At 40.9% G+C, this 21340-nt stretch overlaps 1 protein-coding gene across 1 annotated transcript; it reads left to right on the top strand.

Annotated features, from left to right (window-relative positions):
- Nucleotides 1–776: 776 nt before the first annotated feature.
- On the top strand, nt 777–15872 carry bms1 (BMS1 ribosome biogenesis factor). Its single transcript, XM_031739731.2, has 23 exons — nt 777–879; nt 1971–2195; nt 2287–2477; nt 2960–3039; nt 4142–4330; nt 4629–4771; nt 6789–6910; nt 7004–7197; nt 7309–7451; nt 7709–8214; nt 8325–8426; nt 9698–9852; nt 9940–10021; nt 10191–10270; nt 10442–10630; nt 10709–10897; nt 11607–11787; nt 12411–12469; nt 12601–12723; nt 13032–13179; nt 13439–13614; nt 14771–14932; nt 15267–15872. Exons 2-23 carry the CDS (start codon nt 2023–2025, stop codon nt 15492–15494), a joined length of 3615 nt encoding a protein of 1204 aa, XP_031595591.1. The 5' UTR covers nt 777–879; nt 1971–2022; the 3' UTR covers nt 15495–15872.
- Nucleotides 15873–21340: the final 5468 nt, after the last annotated feature.

The following is a 21340-nucleotide window of genomic DNA, read 5'->3' as shown; positions in this document are numbered from 1 at the left end:
AGGAGCGGTGCTTCAAAGGATAGCTGCAGATTTCTGTCAGAATCTGCAGATTATACAGTACAAATAAAATGTTCACGTTTCTCCAGCGTTGTCTTCCCAACAGTTTCACTAACATCTACACTGGATGGCCAGGAAGCGTTCGCGATGTCTTCTCCGGCGCTGATAATTGGCGTCTGTCTTGTGTCAGTGACGTAAAAGACGGATTTAATGCGACATGACCGTTCAAACAGCAGTCGCTTTCTAAAACATCGGATATGTATCGGATTCAGTACCACATACGAAAGTGACCCAGATCGGATTTGAAAATATCGGATTTGTGCCGTTCACACTGTCATGCCATGATTGGATATGGGGTCGCATAGGGTCAAAAGAATCGGATTTGATGCGCTTTCGCCTGCAGTGTGTCTCGTGGTTTAACGTGATGTGAATAATTAGTAATTTGGACATTACTTGTGTTAGTGTAATTATATTGAATAATTTAGTTATGTTAATGAACACATTCCAGTCGTGACTAAGACAGTTGCTAAATTTGGCTAAATATAAACCCCAGAGGTGGTACTCACTGCAGAGCTGTTCGTGTCCTGGAAGAGCTTAATGCTTAATGCTAATATTACCCTTGCCAAAATAACTTTGGCTTTAAATCTTCATCGGTATACTTAGTACGTTTCTTCAGCTTCATTTCGCCAGCAGAGGGCGCCAATGTACTGAGAAGTGTAGCCTGCTCACCGTGCGGAACCTTTCCTGTGTGTTTTTGTTTGCACTCGTTTGGCTCGAACGGGACTCTCTCATATACTTCCGGGCCGGAGGTCACAGTTCACACGTGAAACCGGAGAAAAACGGGTGTTAACGTGGAGTGGATTACAACTGGTTTAATTTAAGGTAATACGACTTGTGCTTTGTATTTCTCCCGAACATTTCATATAAACATGCAGGTTTATGAAAGACGCTGGTCGCAGCGGGCAGTGTTTGCTCCTACAGGCTGACAGACAGATGTTTTCAACAAAGGCAAATTCCACTCACAGAGCAAACCTGTCGCCCTGTGAAGTATCTGAGTCAATAAAGAAGTATCCCAATAGATAAAGGCAGGGGTTGTCTTTGTAGTGTCGTGTTTTGAGGGGATATTTTCCATATCTAAGACAAACTGGGTCCTTCTCATGTTTTCATATCTGATATTGTGGTTCTGTTAATATTAGAGCCAAAATGTGTATTAGTGTCCTCTCGAGTTTTCCCAACATGGATTTTGAAACAGTACGAGGATTTATAAATATCTTTGTGTATCTAGATAAAGTGTGTGGTAGGGGTCTGAGATGAACTGTGGAGGAAGATGAAGAGCTGAGGAAGCCAGCTCTAGGTGTCTAGGAGCTTTGTGTGTGTGTGTGTGTGTGTGTGTGTGTGTGTGTGTGTGTGTGTGTGTGTGTGTGTGATACTTGGAGTACAGTCAGCTATTCCTGCGTGTATTGAGTCTGTTTAATTTGTGAAAATATGCTTAAGTAAAAAGTGTAAACAATGACAAGAGGTGAAATTTAATTAAATTGACTGAAAATCTGTGGTTCAGTAGAGGAAAAAAATACATGTTTATTTGAATTTTATATCACTTTATACCTTCTTTTCCACTAAAATTCATTCCAGAAACAAATATTTCCTTTAAAAGTTAATATGATGCATAATGAAGGTGATAAATATCAAGTCTTTTGATATGAAATTTGGCTGAAAGCTTTAGTTATGTGGGGATGCTCGAATAAAAACAAAGGGTCAACTAATATATTATAGATTCCTTATATTGTGGGAGAAAATTATGCCATGTCATAACTGTCCTAAGTATCACGAAAAAGCAAAAGAGTTGTACATACATGTCATATAACTGAAAAATCAAAATGTTGCCAATTTTCATATTAATTCATTTTTATTTGTCAAGTTGATGACGCCTGTCCATACCTATAAATTGAGTGGAATCTGTTCTCTGTCCACAGATTCCAGTCAAACTGCATGTGAGTATAGGAGGCAGTGTGTTTAGTAGACAGGATGGATGGGAAAGTTAAGAAGCAGAAGCCACATCAGCAGAAGCACAGTGGCCCAAAGGCAGAGAAGAAGAAGCTAAAGAAACAAAATGGCTCAACAGAGGAGGATGAACGCAAACGCAACCCCAAAGCATTTGCAGTTCAGTCTGCTGTCCGCATGGCCAAAACCTTCCACAGGTCAGTGTTGATTATGCATTACATAATAAGATGAGTCAAGTTCATGTCTTCAGACTGTGTTGGTGTTTATTTTTGTTTGTTCCTCAAAAAGGGCCCAGGACATAAAAACCAAAAAACACCACGTGCCTGTTGTAGACCGGACTCCCCTGGAGCCGCCTCCAATTGTGATTGTCGTTGTTGGCCCCCCTAAGGTCGGGAAAAGCACCCTGATCCGCTGCCTGATCAAAAACTTCACCCGGCAGAAGCTCACAGACATATGTGGACCTGTAACTATCGTTTCTGGTGAGCTCGAACACTAAGCTCTGTGGATTAGTGTGACACTTGGTCACTACAGACACACACAGACACACACTGATACAGGAAAAATAATGGCAACAATGTCTCGGTGTGCTGAAGCACAGAGTTCCTTTCACTGGAACTAGGAGGCCGAGCCCAACTCCCGAAACACAGTCCCCCCTCCACCAAACTTTACACCTGACACGCAGTCAGATAAGTACTGAACACACCTCCACTGCTAGAGTCCAGCGATGGTGTGCTGTGCAGCACTGCATCCACAGAAAGTGTAATCAAGGCTTTAGCACAACCTTCATTAAAACTTCAGCAAAAGGACTTAAAAGAGGTTTGTGCCTTGGTGAAACAATAAATACGCAGCCATAAAAATATTTAAATGCACAGTAATAAATCTTTTTGTATGTATCCATAATGTTACTTTATTTATTTGCATGTGTGCGTTTATGTTAATTGGTTATTTTATGTCGCTCCAGGCAAGAAGCGTCGGCTGACTTTCATGGAGTGTAACAATGACATAAACTCAATGATCGACCTTGCAAAGGTGGCTGACCTGGTAAGTGTTTCTAAAGAGTAAACTGATACGTTAAATCTGCCTTTATTGGGTGAGAAAAACATGCATGTCATAACTCTGGAACAAATGGGGGGTCGGCCGTGGCTGAAGAGGTCGATCAGCTCATTTATTAATCGGGAAACTGGTGTTTCACTCCTGTGACGTTTAAATCTGCACACCAAAGATAATGAATCCAGTATTAGTTTCAATAGTGACTAATATGAAAAACCATGTGGCTCAATAAATAAATACAATATCACTGAACAAAAGGTAACCTCTGCAAAACGAAGAGCTCAATAAATTAAATTCTAAATATGACTCAATAAACAGCTTAAATCTAAAACAGATGGACATGCTGTGATGTGAGATGTTCTGTCCTTGTGTTAGCAGTGCTGTCATAGATGGTAAGGAGAGTGCTGAGCTACAGCTGTGGTCAGACGTTTACATATACTCATGAGCATTAATGTTGTCGTCATTCTGGGCTTTTAAATATTTCTTGAAGTGTTCTTTTTCCGGGGTGTGGAAATAACTGGAATAATTGTACAGCATACATTTCATTTTAGATTGTTTCTGATCTACACGGGCTCATATACAGCTATCAGTGGTATTGGTACATTGCACCAAGTGGATAGAATAATGAAGGCAAACAACATCCCGATTCTTTAACTTCACAGCAAATCAAAAACTAGACGCGCATCAGAACTAGTTTTGAAATGGAAAGCATGCTAACACAGAGCTTCTGGAATATCCTTCTCAAAGCTCCAACCTCTACCCTAAGGAGGATTTGTGGGCTCTGGTTAAAAGCTAGGTCCATGCTAGGAAAAAGGTTTTGGTTGAGGTATAGTTACGGGACATTTAACCAAATATTAGTGGGGTCTATGCATGTTTTTGGCCCTTTGTGGGTTGGAGACAATGCAACATAAATTCAAATTTGTGCACCAAATTTATAAAATAACAGTTCAAAGAAGTTATTAAAAGCCCAAAATGAGCTGGACATTCATGCCCATGATGAGTGCACATAGACTTCTGACTGGAACTGTTTGTGTCCGGTAAGATTGTAAAATGAATAAAACAATACAAATGCATTGCTTCCTTTCGTCTCCAGGTTTTGATGCTGATTGATGCCAGCTTTGGCTTTGAGATGGAAACATTTGAGTTTCTCAATATCTGTCAAGTACACGGTTTCCCTCGTATCATGGGTGTGCTGACTCATCTGGATGCATTCAAGAACAACAAGACTCTGAGAAAGACAAAGAAAAACCTCAAACATCGCTTCTGGACTGAGGTTTACCAGGTAAACTGGTATATTGTATATTTGTACATTTTGCATATATATTTTTTTTCCCTCTGTTAATACTGTCCATATGTATATAGTGCTGCAGAACTGTGCCCCCCCCCCAGCATGTTTGCACTGAGTAGGAGATGCTCTGTATCTCATTGTACAACCGTATAGTGACAATAAAGGCATTCTATTCTATTCTATTCTATTCTATTCTAAACCCACATCTGTACTCCTGGAAAAAAGTTGCAAATTGACGTAAAACCTTGTATGTCTGTGATAACATTGTGACCTGTTATACCTCAACCACCAGGGGGCCAAGCTCTTTTATCTGTCTGGCATGGTGTATGGTGAGTATCAGAACCAGGAGGTGAAGAACCTCGGCCGCTTTATCTCCGTTATGAAGTTTCGTCCTCTGGTGTGGCAGACATCCCACCCCTACGTCCTGGCTGATCGGTGAGTGCTAACGACGGCTACTTGCTGTGGGAGGTTCATGGAGAAATATGAAAACAAACATTTTAGAGACAGACGGCTTCAGTCTTGACTGTTCAGTTGTCTGTAGCTTTCTTAATGCTCAGCCTAAAGTTGTGTTTGTGCCAGTAAAAATACAACATGATTGCATTAAGATGGAGGCGTACATTTTCATTTACAAGGTGCTGAAGAATCATTCAGTCTAATGTTAACGACAAGCTTTCTGCAGAGGAGGTGATCTGGTGAGACACCTCCCACATATTATCAGAGAACAGGGGTTACAAGAGTAACGTTTTCTCAGTGTTTTACTCTGCAGATACGCACACTCCCAGTTTGCCAGATAAGCTAATCTGAAATACTGACTGTTAATGTAGGTGGGCAGCTGGAATATGTCTGACGTGTTTCACTGATGCAAGAGTAAACAACAGCATCATCTTCATCTTTCATCAACTTAGAAATTCCAATGGTGGCTGAGAAACTGCCTCTAATACCAGGGATGAATCCCACAGAGAGCTGTTAGCCTCCTTTGACAAAATAACAGACTAGAAGGTGTCGACTCACACGGCGTGCTGAAATGGGTCCTTTCCGTGCTTAGAGAGCACTGAACTGCATTTCGCATTTAAAAAGGTGCACACAGAGCTTGGCTACTGCTCTGCTGGAGGATGCAGTGGTGCTTCCTGCTCTCTCACAAGAAGTAAAGCAGTCACTGAGCGTCCTCTCAGGCAGACAGTTCACCAAACCTGGCCCTGTGCCCCGAGCAGTGTGCAGCTGTGGTTCACGAGGTAGAACAGTTTGTAGGCTAATCGGTCACCGGATTAACCAATGCTTATAGTCCACCAGTACCTACTCAGGTCATTTTCAGTTACGATCAAGCGCCACCTAATGTGGATGGTATTGTTAAAACAAAGCAACAAAGAGTCCCATGATGTCATTTGTATGCGACATGCACGCCACAACAAAGGATGGCGTTGAGGCGATGATATACCAGCTGCTCAGTGCGTAGCTTTTTGTTGGACCACAGTGTTTTTTAATCCTGTCCTGTCTGGTCACCTTTGCAGTCAGAGTTATGATCTGAATGCTGCTGTGCTAAACACAGTTTGCTTTTCCCTGATGTGCTCTGTGGGCTCCTTTTGTTCATGTGCTTCTTTTATCTGTTTATTTAATATTTTTTATTAGTGTTGCTTCAGGTATTACATTATATGTAATATAGTAAACTATGACAATGTGTAAGCTGACAGGCAGGAGGGGACAAAAGGGGGGCGTGTAATAAGAAATGCACAATGTATCGTCAACTGCTGCACCTGTGAGAAAAAAACAAAGGGAAGGAAACAAAGGAAGGAAAGGCAGCAGCCTCTGTTCAGAAAAAAACAAAACTAGTTTATTTAAATAATAAAAACCCCACAATGGTGGGGAGGGAAACAAAGAGAAACTGGCTTCTTTTTTCCACTATAACTGTGTTTACAGAACGTTCCTATGTTTATCTGTCTGACACACTCGACCAAACCACAGATACAAAATTAAACAAAAAGTAAGTTAAAAATCAAAATGTTTCTTCCAGCAAACATAAAAAAAATCTCCGACATAAAGTTAAGTGTTTTGTGTGACACCTCAAATTAATAAATAATCCAAGAAGTAGCTACACTAATACTGAAACAAACAAGAGAAGAAGGTAAAATATTCCCTCCAAACAAAACTTATAAATTCTAAATGCGTAAATCCACAATACACACAAACCTAAACCTCACACCCCCCAAGACCCTCACAGCTTTGAAAACAGACGGTTCGAAGCGAGCGTGTCATGGTTCAGAAGGTTATTAAGAAGGTTACTATGTTAGTTTTTCAAAGATGACATTTAGTGTGTTTAGATGTTTAAACAGATGTTTCTTTAAGGAACTGTTTTGGGGTTTTTGTGAACTCAGTCTTTGCTCTTGTCTTACTCTAGATGTTATCAGGGACTGTAACATCTAGTCCTTTTAACTGAATCTTGTCTTACTCTCCTCAGTATTGAGGACTTGACAGACCCCGAGAGGCTCAGAACAGACCCCAAGTGTGATCGGACTGTGTCCTTGTATGGCTACCTCAGAGGGACACATTTGAAAAACAAAGGCCAGGTCCATATACCAGGTACAAAGACAGACAGCTTTACAGCAGACTGACAGTATGAAACAAAGTCATGAAAACACTGCAGTGATGTGCTGTGTGTCGTCCCGTCTGTAGGTGTAGGAGACTTTCAGATGTCAGATGTCAACTTCCTGCCAGACCCGTGTCCACTGCCTGGTACTCTGAAGAAGAGGGCCTTGAACGAGAAGGAGCGTCTGCTCTACGCGCCCATGGCCGGGGTCGGAGGGGTCGTGTACGACAAAGACGCCGTTTACATCGACCTCCCAGCCAACCACGTCAAACAGCTGCAGGTATTCCTGAGATGGCAGTGTGTAGTTTGCATCTAAACGGTGTGAAGTGCATTTGTAAAATGTTGGCCCAGCCTTTCAAGGGTTGAAGTAATGGTTTGGATCCTGTTACAGGAGGAAGTGCGGCCTACCACAGAGCTGGTCCAGTCCCTCATAGAAACACATGTCACTCTAGACGCCAAGATGGCTGCCAGTAAGGTCTCTCTCTTCAGTGGCTCTGCTGGCCTGGACCCCACAGACATCAGCGAGCAGAGTGGGTAAGACATCACAAAGCTCTCCATCTTTCACAACGACGGCTGTGAGTGTAGTTGGAGCTACAGCAGTAGTAAAAGCTACGCGAAGCCACCATAATGTTACCCTTTGGTTTTATGACTGCATGTCCTGCTGGCTCAAAATGTTTCTTTGGAGTCAAACATGATGCAGTGTGGGCCAGAGCTATCAGCTAGCACAAAGTGACAGACGCATGATTGTTTGAAAAACTGTATTACAGATACTTGTCCTATTTGTGTGTTAGAGTGCAGGAGGGACTTCGAGAGATACATGTCTGGGATCCACACACACAAACACAGAGGAGGAAGGTGGTCTTCACTGGGGACGAGGAGGAGGAGAATGATGTTAGTGGGTCCAGCAGTGATGAGGATGATGATGGCAGTGACAGTGACCAGGAGAACCAGGAAGAGGATGATGATTTGTCCACATTTCTCAAAGAGGCGAGAGCTAAATCTGAAAAAGCCACCAGAGGCAGCCCTCCCCCGGTAAAGAAACCGAAGCTGGAGGAGATGAAAGGAGAGAAGGAGGTGGTCACAGAGGCACCGGCGTTTGCAGACAGCGAGGACGAGCTGGAGAAGAGCGAGGCGGACAGCGAAGGAGAAGGCGAGGCCGAGAGAGCCGGAGACTCTGGGCACTGTTCTAAAGAGTCGGAGGAAGACAGTGAGGAGGAGGAGGAGGAGGAGGATGGAGATGATGAGTCGATGGAAGAGGAGATTGGTGCTGATGACAGTGATGAAGAAGAGGAGCAGGGTAAGTACCGCACGACTCATTCAGGTTCATTTAGATTTAGTTTATGTTCAATTTTATGCTAAAAAACAAACTATTTTCCTTCCTGATTCCTCGTTGTGATCTGTCTGTAGGGACGTTAAAGTGGAAGGAGGGCCTGCAACAGAAAGCATCAGCAGCATTTCTACGGCATCAGGAAGCTGCCCCCAACCTGAGAAAGCTGGTTTATGGTTCAGGTATTCTGATCGTCTTGTTTCATCAATAACTTTGTTTGTTTGTTTGTTTGTTCTATACCTGTCATACACAAACTGACACTTCACTGGACAATTACAGTTCAGTTTGTTCCCCAAAGATATTTCAACCGGAGCCTGAAGCTGCCTGAGTTTTATTTGAGGTTTTACAGAGACTGTTTATTGCTGTGAGTAGGATCTTTGAGAAATGCAGAAAAGAACAAAGCACACATTAATTCAAGTAGGACAGTAACTACATTCACTTGCAGATGGATCAGGATGTGGTAGCAGTAATGTGTTCGTTTACACGTGCTGTAGTTAAGTCATTATACTTGTGTGTAATGGAAAAAGCCCTACTGTGGACGTCTCCTGCACTGAGCTGTTTCTGTTTCTGTGTTGTTTCTATCAGTAGATCACTCACTTCCTAACCCAGTCTGCCTGTTTCTGGTAGATTGCATTCTTCATTATTCCTCATCTGTGTCTCGTGTCATATTTGTTTATTGTTAGTCACCAGCAAAACTTTCCACTAACATTTTCAGAGGGTTTGTTTGTTTGTTTGTTTGTTGACGTAATTGCCCTGCTTGGCAAATCTGGGCCGTAGTCTATTGAAGGATTCAAGATGATCTTAAGTATAACATTATTTTATTCTACTGACATGTTCTTGAATACCTTTGGCATCAACATGGCATACTTTAAATTACTAACGTCCAATATGAGTTAGATAAACACCTCAGCTCTGTGCTTTATGTATAAAGGACATCAGCACTCAGCACACTGTACCTGGCGTGTTTAAGCATATCAGTGAAACATTTGTTACCATAGTGATGTAAAGAAATCATTTTAAATACATGTGCTGATGTAATTAAAGTGGTACAAGAGTGAATGAGGCCAGTTTAAATCCAAAGCTTCCTGATTACTGATACTGATGCTTAAACTCAGACTGTAACTTTTAATATGGTTATTAGTCAGAGTTCCTAATCAACAGTTTTGGATACCGAGTTTTGGAGACCGATTAAGCTGATGACACTTGTCTAGCTTTCTCATTAAATTATTTTTAATGAAAATTTATATCTAATCATTTGATGTCAGGTTCAAACACTGTTCCCTGAATACAGTGTTGGCATTAATTACTGTTGGCATTGGCCTTGTGAAGCATGGTGATATTGACAGTAGGTCATCAGTCCTCCATAACTACTCAGAAGTGAGTGATATGTTTACATCACATACGTCAGGATGTAAGTTTTTCTTGTCAAGCTCTGGTGATCCTTGTTTTGCAGTGGTGGAGGCAGAAGATTCTGAGGAGGAGGAAGAGGAGGAGCTTGGCGGACTGTTTCGAGTTAATCGCCCTCAGAAAAGCAAAAGAGTTCAGGCCAACGCTTTAGACTGCTCCCATTTCAACCCCGACATTTCCCACAACTGGGATTTAGAAGAGGTCCAGTATTTTCTAACAGAACTCCGACTCGAGAGCAGCTGATGTTGTGCAGAATATTAGAATAAGTCGGTCTGTTTTCTTTTTCAGATGTTGAACTCGATCAGGGATTGTTTTGTGACGGGCCAATGGGAGGAAGGCCAGGATGCTGCAACGCTGCTCAAAGAAGACGGTAAGAGTCCAGAGGGAGGAGCGTTTTGTTCGCTGTATTCAGAGTTGGTCAAAAACACCTCAGTTCAATTATGAGCAGTAGTAATGTGACAGTGACTGATTACAACGACTTTCAGCTAAGAATATATTTGTCACCATGCATCATAAGTACCCTGTTTTCTTATATGTAGAGGAGCTCTACGGTGACTTTGAAGATCTGGAAACGGGAAAAGTTCACAAAGGCGTGACTGGGGAGCAGGATCAGGCCGAGGTACGTGACTCAGAATACAGCTTGGTGTCAATGTGGTGGATGGGAATGAAAATAATCAGCAACAGTTACTTACTGAGTGGAGGGGGGGCAGGGGTGCACATATCTACAAACCCATCCCCAAAATGTAACAAAGGTTATTTGCCACGTGCACTTTTTTTTTTTTACCATTAGAAAAGTGAAAGTGATGAAGATGAAGCTGACGATGAAGACCAACAGGTGAAGATGGATGATGAGGAGGTGCAGAAGAACAAGCGCCTTGAAAAGAAACGCAGACTGAAGGAGCGCTTCGATACAGAGTACGATGATGGTGATGCCACGTACTTCGACGATCTGAAGGAGGAGATGCAGAAGCAGGCTGAGGTAGACTGTCCATCAATCTGACGTTCATATTTAAGAATCCATTTGTTTATGTCTCATCTTCATCCACTGTTTGTTCAGCTGAACAGAGCTGAGTTTGAAGACATGGACGATGAGTCGAGGGTGCAGTATGAAGGCTTCCGGCCAGGAATGTACGTCCGATTAGAAATTTCCTCCTTACCCTGTGAGTTTGTAACGAACTTTGACCCACATTACCCCATCATCATCGGAGGCCTGGGAACCAGTGAAGGCAATGTAGGATACCTGCAGGTATGTGCTACATTTGCACTTTATAAAGTTTCTGTGCACTTAATAAAATAATGATAGAATGATTAAAAATCCATAAATTTTATGCTCACATCAGTTTTGACACTGCTACATCTTAAAATATTTTCTTGAGCACAAAACAACTGAAAACATGTAAACAAAGCAGACCCTAAACTCTAAGTTTGACATATATATTTTATACTTTCATGGATTGTATGTCGTTTTGGTGTGTTTGTCTAATAACTCAGAGGTCAGAATTTGTAACACTCTAAATGTTCGATGTTTACATCCAGGATGGAGATAAATGGGTGTCTTAAAAAATGTTCCAACAAAAAAGAAAACAAAAAGAAATCTGAGCAGTCGCACAAGTGATTGGGTTGGTGGATCGGTATCCTGGGTGATCCCGTCCTTTCCTTTCCACTCAGATTCTTCACTTGTGAAAAGGGAAGAACTCTTTTATCAGGAAGAGACCTCAGATAAAATAAGAGGAAAAACAGGGAACATAAAGAGAACAAAAGTTCTTGCTGTGTAATGTATAAAATAAAAATGTGGGGAGTAAAAAAAAATACTCAAGTACACATACCTGAAAATTCTACTTAAGTGCACTAATGAAGTATTTGTACTTTGTTACTTCCCACATCTGAAAATAACATTATAAAGATACAGTGTTCCTATAATAGTTAAATAAAATGTTGTACTCTGTGCATTTCAGATGCGACTGAAAAAACACCGCTGGTATGAGCGTATCCTGAAGACACGGGATCCCCTGATCCTGTCCTTGGGTTGGCGTCGCTTCCAGACCATCCCTCTCTATCATATTGAGGATCACAATGGACGCCACCGCCTGCTTAAATACACACCGCAACACATGCACTGTGGAGCCTCAATCTGGGGTGAGCTGCATTCAGAGCATGACTGCGATTTACACGCAGATTTCACTCATATATATGAGTAGATATGAGCATATCTAAACTACACTGTGCACTGTGAATGGCTTCACATAATAACTTCATTCAGGTTTCCAATGACAGTAAGACTTTAGAAAGTATAAGCACATACCTAACACCAATTCCAAAAACGTTTGGATGCTCCGTACAGTTTAAATTCAAACAAAATCCAGTGATTTGCAAACACGTTTACCTCGTGTCTCTACAGTGCTAAACGTCTGCTAAACATGGCCTGATATTTGTCTTAAAGTGGTTCATTTTCTCAGGTTGAACATGTGATATGTTGAGAATAAAATGTGGGTTTATGACTTTTGCACATCATTGCGGTTTTTGAACCTGGGGTTGTGCCCATCTCCCTGTGGTAGCTTACAATAACTAACATTGAACAAGAACAACACTGAACGTTTGTGTTGTAGTATAGCTCTGTGATCTTTTAATGTGAGTTACACAGGTGCATCTTAGTATGTGTCAAAGTTTACGTCTCTGCGACGTTTACATTGACGTAATAAATGACAGACTCTCAGATTGTAATTAAAATCTTTATTCTGTCTCCCTTTGTTTCTCTGAAGGTCCCATCACTCCACAGGGCACCGGCTTTCTGGCTGTTCAGTCAGTATCAGGAGTTAAAGTGAGTGTTTGCCTGGAGACAGAGGATTGTTAGTGTACTTTTGTAAGGTGGCATCATGTCTGGTCATGTAATTCTTTTAATGTAAATTACTCTTATTGCATCTCAAAGTCCTGTTTTGTTTTTCTGTGTAGGCTAATTTCCGCATTGCAGCCACAGGAGTCATCCTGGACCTGGATAAATCAGTCACTATTGTGAAGAAGCTCAAACTAATTGGTTACCCTTATAAGATCTTCCAAAACACCTGCTTCATTAAGGTACACTACATCTGAAGCTCACTTTATGTCAGCATGTAAATAAACCAAAGAATATGAAGAGTTATGTAATAATTAACTAAAAACACTTAGAGAAACATCATTTACTGGGTCACCAAAGAGTCGATAAGGAAAGTCATACTTTTCCAAACAGTGAGTGGAAGCTCTTCACCCTTTACTCCGTGTGTAGCTGTAGAAGGAAGCATGTTCATGTTTGTGTTGTTCATTTAAAAGGCAGGAGATGAGGTGATTGTGTAATGGTAATGCTGCTTGTGTAGCGTGTGCTGATGGTTTCCTCCCTCTCTTCACAGGGCATGTTTAACACGGTGCTGGAGGTGGCTAAATTTGAAGGTGCTTCTATACGAACAGTGTCGGGGATCAGAGGTCAGATAAAGAAGGCGCTGTCGACTCCTCCAGGAGCTTTCAGAGCCACGTTTGAGGACCGCCTGCTTATGAGTGGTGAATGACTGTTTTTGCTGACTTTACTGTTAGTTTATAAATACAATGTGTTTCTGCAGATCTTACATTGTGCTAAGGCTTTAACTCGGTTAAAACCTCCTATAGGAAGGACAAAGAGTTGTTCCCAGTTCCTAGGAAATAAAAATAATCTGCAAAATCTCGTAAATTTATCACATCCAAATGATTAATTATTATTAACTTATGTTTCAGTGATGTGTGTCTACCACTCCGTGTCTCAGTGTCGCTGTTTGTTCTGCAGATATTGTGTTCCTGCGTTCCTGGTATCCAGTCAGTATTCCTCAGCTTTACAACCCCATCACCTCGCTGCTGCTGCCTGTTGGCCAGAAGGACATGTGGTCGGGCATGAGGACCGTGGGGCAGCTCAAACATGACCTGGGAGTCCGTAACAAGCCCAGCATTGACTCACTGTACAAGGTAGACTCAGCCTGATGACCACTCTAAAGTGCACAAGTGAAGCACAAATACAAACAAATGGGATCTGCTCCCTGAAACACTGAAACAGCAACCCTGTTTCCCAGGAAGTGTTGGGGTCACCATATCACATTTAAATGAAGATGGAATCATTTAGAGGCTATATTTAACTGATAATAGTACAAAAAACAAACAAAGTATCAATGTTTAAAGTGATAACTGATGAAAAGTCTGTAACATTTAACAAGTTTCTCTTCTTTCTGTGCTTCAACATTTGATATGTTGTATTACCTCAGCCAAGCTAGATGAGTTATTCCTTGCACTGTTAATCCCACTGTATAGAATTCCAATGGTGGAGGAACAGCAAAGCTCATTAGGTAGTCCTCAATGAATATGAGTGGTATAGTGTCTACTTTGGGGTGGCTCATGTGGTTCATTCTGCATGGCAAGAAACTAACCCCAAGTTTCTTATCAGTTTATGAATGTGTGTGAATGTTAGATACAAAGCACTTACATAGAAAGAGCTTGTGTGAACGGGTGAATGAGACGAGTTATATAAAAGTGTTCAGAGTAGAAAAGCACTATATAAGAACCAGCCCATTTACCATTTACATCACTACAAACACCACGCAGATCTCTCACCCCTCACTCATGAATAAGATCCCAACATACTTAAACTGCTCCACTTGGGTTAGCACCTTCCTGTGCTAGTGTCAATCCACTCTTCCACCTGAGGACCATGGTCTCAGACTTGGAGGTGCTATTTCAGTGTGCCAATGTGCATTTGATTATTAAACCAGAAAATCAAACTAATAGAACTGTAATAAGATCTAAAAAGCTCAAACTGTCCTTTTAATGAAGAAAGCACAACATTTGTGATCAGATTCTATCAGTTTGTTGTTGAATTGTTTTGCATCACAGAAAAAGTAAAAAGGATTTTGGCACTTGTTCTTCAGAAATATACATGTACTGAATGGTATCTATAGTATGCATACCTTTGCTCTTTAACTATTCGGTGATGTGTGACCCAGTACCAAATCCTGGCTGTATAGTGTTTGTCATTGTCATCGTCTCTCCTGTCTTTTCACGTCTGTACCCTCAGTTGTCATTATACACCTTCACTAACTGATATCCTGAAATACATTCCTTTACCTTCTAGCCAATAACCCGAGCCCCAAGGCACTTCAACCCACTCCACATCCCCAAGGAGCTCCAGAAGGCCCTCCCCTTTAAAAGCAAACCCAAACTACTGCAACCCAAAGGAAAGGTGCCCAGAGACCTCAAGAGAGCCAGTGTGATCCGCGAGCCCCACGAACGGAAGGTGAGCAAAACCTGACTTTACGGTATGAGTGCTGCAGCTCGTTAAGAATTTGTGGTCCCAACACAGTGAGTGATAGTCTCAGTGACAGTGGAGAGGAAAAACTTGCTTTGAACAGGAAACAGAACCAAGGTGAATGTGCAGGTTTTCATATATACTGAGAATATGCAGCTGCCAAACCAGAGAGAGCTGTGGTGCCAGATAAATCATTGATCTGACAGCGCTGAAATGTTGTAATTATTGACAGAAACTATGCAGCACAACACCCAGTTTGTTCAGGATGACCCTGTGCTAACTGATCAGTAAAACACTGCTTTGACTTTTCGTGTTGTGGTAGGTGGCGGAGCTGCTACGAGCTCTGAGCACAGTGCACCATCACAAGAAGAAGGTGGCCCAGAGAGCACATCATGCCAAACACAAAGAGTTCCTCCAGCAAAAGGAGAAAGACGAAGAAGCCAAGATAAAGAGAATGAAAGACGCACGAAAAAAACTGTACCGCATCATGGGCCAGAAGGATCAGAAGAAGCAAAGGTCGAGTCTAAAGGGGACGCCACAAGATGACTGACTGACTGTTTAGAGCCACCAGGACCTTATCCCATCCCTGCAGACTCACTGATCTTTGCTTAAATTAAAAAATGTATTTTTCTACATCTGAAAAGCCAAATGTACGGGGTACATAATAAAACAAAGATAATAACAGAAACTGCAGTATCTGAGCTGTTGTGCTCTTGGTGGAGCGATCACTCATTCACTCTGTATGACACACAGTAACTTAACAAATGACAATATCAACGATAAGCTCTTTGTTTTTGTTTTCCTTATTGCTTCTCTTCAAAGCTTGGTAGATGACATGGACATTACTTCAGAAATTAAACAAGAACAAGATCTTAAACAAATGTCTTTTTCTGGGGTTGTTACAGTGAAATAAAAACTTACAGCTGAATTTTCATTTGAAATGTTGATTTTTAGTAAAAACCAAATCTCCGTAGTGCGACACAATTGTTACAGACTAAGTGGATGTTTAAAGCCTTTGGGCGTGCATTCGAAATGCAGTAGGTCTGCCCATCAGCGGAAAATATTAAAGCCAGAACTTATTTACAACATCAATGTTGGGCCTGTTCCGAAATTTGAACGCACATGTGTTTCATCTTCTTGAGTCATTAATCTTAAATTTCTTAATTTGTAGAGGCACAAAAAATGTAAATTATTGTCTGCTTGAATATTAGTCTAGCTCTACTCATCATTGTTGAGTCATTTTTTTTATTATCTGTTTGTGCTACTTTTTGAAGGAACATTTGGCTTGTTTATAATTTGCAAGAGGAAATGTACTTGTATTTACATCCATCTAACAGTGCAGGAGAGGCAGCAGGTAGCTGTGTATCCTATCCAAAGATTCTTTACAATTTTACATTGAGAAACATTATTCTTAAAATATTTGACCCGTATAAAGTAGTATCTTTTTCGACTGTTTAAATAAGTCATGTCTTAAGTATGTTCCACATCGTTCACTTGTGAATCACAAAATTTAGAAAAACATGGCCCATTCATGACAACCTGGAAGGTTGGGCTTAAAATTATTAACCAATTAAAACAAAGAAAAAACAACATAGTGCACAAACTCTTGAGAGGGGAGCCATAATGTCACAGAGCACATGATGTGCATTATTGTGTTGGCATTAATAAATAACAACCTAATAAAGACGTGACACGCTTAATTTCTTATGAAGCATGAAGACGGAGCGATCTTTATCCAGAAGTGGAAATTATGCTTGTGGCCTAAATATCAAAAATCTTAGAGTGCATGAGGCTGTTAGCTGTGTTGTTGAGCATTAAGCTTATTTACAGTGTGTCAGTAAAGGGTCACTTCCACTTCTGGCCCATATGATCCCACACTGGAGTCATGGATTTGACACCTTAAGGTTTTGAAAGTGGGGATACGTGCTCCTGGTGAGCATCAGATTTCTGCTAATACCTGGCATCTCAATTATAAATGTTTTTGGAAGTATGGCTGATGTATAATTTGACTTGTAAGGTACACACAATAAGAGCGAGAAGACAAGGGGATGGTTTACTACGAACTATAAAAACACAATCTTTAATCTTTGATCTTCCAAACAGATCTTTCTGTTCTGGTTTTAGAGTCTCTGTTTGAGTCGTACTTTGAGAATCACACAGTTGTGGTACTGGGAAGAAAAGGATAAGGTGTGAGAGACTACAGCATTAAACAAGCAATATGTTTTGGCTGCATCAGTAGATCTAATAAATAAACCTAAATAACGAGTTAACTGAAGTGCAGCTTTCATTTATATTTATTGCATGAACTGACCAGGAACTACAGTCAGCTTTGTACTGATACGCTAAAATTCTCTGAGTGCATTTGCTGTATATAACAGCCATTGTAGATCAGTAGTAATTGCTATTGTATAGTTTTTTGCTCATTTAAAATTTGTGCACTGTTTATTTATCTTTATTTTTCTAATATATCTCAGATTCACTTGCTGACCCTTGTGCTGCTGTAACTTGAGAATTTCCCCAGTGTGGGATCAACAAAGTCTGTGTCTATACAATTAGTAGGTCATTAGCAAGACTCTATAGAACTTGACTGCATGCTGCGGTGGCAACCCCTAACCGTACTCAACTAAATTTAAGTAAATGTAAGTGTGCTTCTAAAAGTACTTTTATTGCACCAGGTTCACTCACTCATGAGCTGCTGTAACGTGGATCAAATGGCTGAACTGCCACCTCAGCATGCAGTCAAGTTCTAGAGTCTTGCTAATGACCTACTAATTGTATTCAGGTGTGTTGCAACAGGGACACGTGGAAAGGTTTCAGGACACCGGCCCTCGAGGACTGGAGTTTGAGACCCCTGACTTAAACATTGGTGACTTAGAACAGGGGTGGGCAATCTCAGTCCATGAGGGCCGATGTCCCTGCAGGTTTTAGATCTCACCTTGGGTCAACACACCTGAATCACATGATTAGTTTGTTACCAGGCCTCTGGAGAACTTCAGGACATGTTGAGGAGCTAATTTAGCCATTTAAATCAGCTGTGTTGGTTCGAGGACACATCTAAAACCTGCAGAGACACCGGCCCTCGTGGACTGAGATTGCCCACCCCTGACTTAGAAGCTCAAAGTTTCACAACACTTTGTTTCCTTTTTCCATCAAACATTTCTTACAGCCAGCTGTGTTAATCAGTGCAATATGTGACTAATCTTTTATTCAATAACCGCAAAGTACACAAATACAAGATTAAATATTTTATTTATCAAAGATTAATGATTACACACAAAAGAACAACGTTTCTATGAAACATAACACAGGGTGTAAGAAAAACATTATAACATACTCAAAAATGCTTGATGAAAATCTGGCATACTTTCAAAGTATATTTGAATATATATTCAACATATATTTTAAAAGCATAATATACTTAGAAAAGTGTTCACAGAAGCAGTTTTAGAGAACTTACACACCTTTACGCTAAAGCAGGCCTCCTTCACTCTCTGATTGGTCAAAGCGAGAGCCTCTCTGAAACTGCTTCATTGATCAGTGTTTTTTCTCATTGGTAAAGGGTAGGGGCTCCTCTATTTTAAATTGCTTTATTGGTGGATCGAGAAGACGTCCCAAGTAAAATTTTATTTATACAGCACCTTTCAAGATAAAAATCACAAAGTGCTTCACAGAAGCTAAAAGAAAAAAACAGAAGTTAAACAAAACTAAGTTTAAAAAGATGAGATTTTAGCTGTTTTTTTTAAATGACCACTGAGTCCACAGATCTGAGGCTCAAAGGGAGAGACTTCCACAGTCTGGGGGCCACAGCTACAAAAGCTCTGTCGCCTTTTGTTTTCAGCCTCGTGTGCTGGACAACCAGCAAGCGCTGATCACATGACCTCAGGGACCTGCTGGGAATGTATGGATGTAAAAGTTCACTGATATATGTTGGTGCTTGTCCATGCAGAGCCCTGAATGTCAAAGTCATAATCTTAAAGGGGATCAGCAGGGGTGTGACATGGGAGTACTTGGAGGACTTGGTCAGAAGCTTGCAACTTGCAGATGCTCCAAAGAGGCTTTACATAAACAAGTAAACAAAGAATGACAATAATCCAGACGAGATTAAACAAATGCATGAATAACAATTTCCAATTCTGAGCTCAATACAATGGGACTCAGCTTAGTAATGTTTGTCAAGTGATAAAAACAGGAGCGGGCCAGAGATTTAACATGAGCGTCCAAAGTCAGAGCTGAGTCAAAGGTTACACCAAGGTTCCTGATAGAAGTTTTGAAAAATGTAGCAAGTGGTCCCAGGTTTTCTATAACCCTAGGCACAAATCTTTTAGGAGCACAAACAAGGACTTCAGTCTTCTCCTCGTTTAGTTGAAGAAAATTATCAGCCATCCAACCTCTAATGGAGTCTATGTGCCTATGCAAAATCTGTAATTATGGAAACATCTTAGGGCTTAAAGGAGATATATAACTGAATATCATCTGCATAGCAGTGATAAGAAATGTCCTTAAAAGTGCTCAATAAGTGCTGAAGAGAGACTAAATACAACAAAAACAATAAAGGCCCCAAAACGGAACCTTGTGGCATACCATAGGCAAGAAACATAGAAGAGGAACTGTACTTAGAGGTAAAGGATCGTTCACGCAAATAGGATTCGAACCACTCCAAAAGCAGCACCTGATATACCCACCCAGTGTCTCAGCCTATCTAGCAGAATATGATGGTCCACAGTGTCAGAGTCAGATAGTGTCATTTTTACCCCCACTGGCTGATGTGAGAAGACTTCTCTGGGATGCTCGCTCCTGTCACACTGAAGGAGCATGTGTAAGTCTGAATTTGATCCTGATTTTCTTTTTTCGGATTTAACAAGAACAACGGAAACGAATTAAAGCCTTCCAGCGGAGCATGCAGCCTCCAACTCCCCCATCCTCACTGCCCTCTGTTGTTACAAAAGCACAATTTCACACACACACACGCACACACACACACACACACACACACACACAGGTCCCCAAAAACAGTTGTCTAAAAAGGTGGCATTTTTGTCAACAAAGGAAACTTTTTGATTTAAAATGACAGCAGTTTTAATTTCTAACTCAAACATCCTATTTATTTGGATTAGGCTTGTTTTTGTACATAATAACATCAGTTTGAAGTTCAGCATTCCAAACACAATCACATTTTTTAAAGAATATCTGGAATATACTTAATTTTTTTAAAAGAGTTTAATAATCCAAGACAGGGGTTCTGCCTTTATTAGGCTTATTCATTGAAACATTTTTCTTAATGCGACATTTGTGTTTTCTCCAGATAAAATTGAGGATTAGTTTATTCATGTTCAAAAATCAGATTTTGGGAACATCAAGTTCAAGCACAATATAAATCTTTTGTAATTAAGGATCTGCCTAAAATAGTCATGTCCACCTGAAGTCACAAATCGAACCTCTGTTCAGCTGAATTACTTTGGGGGTTGACATTTTCAAATGATCATCAACAACACTGGACAGTTTTCATCATCTCCTGTCTCCAGTAGAGGAGTCAGCGAAATGTCACTGTGACAGGGGTGTGGTCTCCGGCTCTGCTGCAGTGGAGGGGTGGTACGGTAAGCTCATGGGGTGGTGCCGGGAGGTTGGAGGGGATAGGTGAGAGGGATTGCAACTAATGAACGCTTTCCCACCTTTTAGTGTCTGGAGTCGGGAAGGAGCGGTGTGTGGTGTGGGAAGGAGCTGGAAAAGCTGGCTTCCCTGTTGAATACCAAGTGCTGAAGCAGTGGAGAATAAAAAGTGCTGTAACCAACAATCGAATGCTGTGTGGGTCCTGATCATTTCACAGTCACTAAACACTAAAATACAATATCATTGGTACTATTACTATACGTAGTTACTTTTAGGGCTGCTGTGATTAAATTTAGGGGGGCTTTAGCACCCCCAATAGGGTCTAAACTCGCAATTTCTCTGAATTATCTGGTCTTCGCAGTAATATGTAGGTTACTTAGATGAGACTAACATTGTAAGTGACAGTAATATCCATCCATCTATCTTTTATGATTTAACAGAATAAAAACTTTACTGATCAAGACACGTAAGCAATGATCCATTAAATGTGTAAGAGACACACCTGTACCAAAACAACTGAAACATCAATCTGCACTTATTCACAAATATATACTTTACATTGGAGAATGTTGTTTAACAAGCTGCGGAACTGTGACCTAGCTCTGAGTTCACAGTTACACATACATGAATATAGCAGCAGGAGACAAATAGGGAAGACTAAGGGTATATCAGAGTGCTCCTCAGTCACTCATTAACTAATTCTGTGAATTAGTGTAACTCAGAACTCTCAAACTCCAGTCCTCGAGGGCTGGTGTCCTGAAACTTTTCCATGTGACCCTGTTGCAACAC

This window comes from Oreochromis aureus, linkage group 8 (genome assembly GCF_013358895.1).
Source record: "Oreochromis aureus strain Israel breed Guangdong linkage group 8, ZZ_aureus, whole genome shotgun sequence".
In the NCBI taxonomy this organism is placed as follows: Eukaryota; Metazoa; Chordata; class Actinopteri; order Cichliformes; family Cichlidae; genus Oreochromis; species Oreochromis aureus.
Note: the sequence above shows the minus strand (reverse complement) of the source record. Positions and strands in the feature narration are given on the sequence as shown.

Excerpts from the sequence above, each read along its gene's own strand:
- bms1 (XM_031739731.2), top strand. The coding sequence starts at position 2,023 with ATGGATGGGAAAGTTAAGAAGCAGAAGCCACATCAGCAGAAGCACAGT. Across the intron at positions 2,478-2,959 it reads ACCTGTAACTATCGTTTCTG|GCAAGAAGCGTCGGCTGACT; the intron begins GTGAGCTCGAAC and ends ATGTCGCTCCAG. Across the intron at positions 10,022-10,190 it reads AACGCTGCTCAAAGAAGACG|AGGAGCTCTACGGTGACTTT; the intron begins GTAAGAGTCCAG and ends TCTTATATGTAG.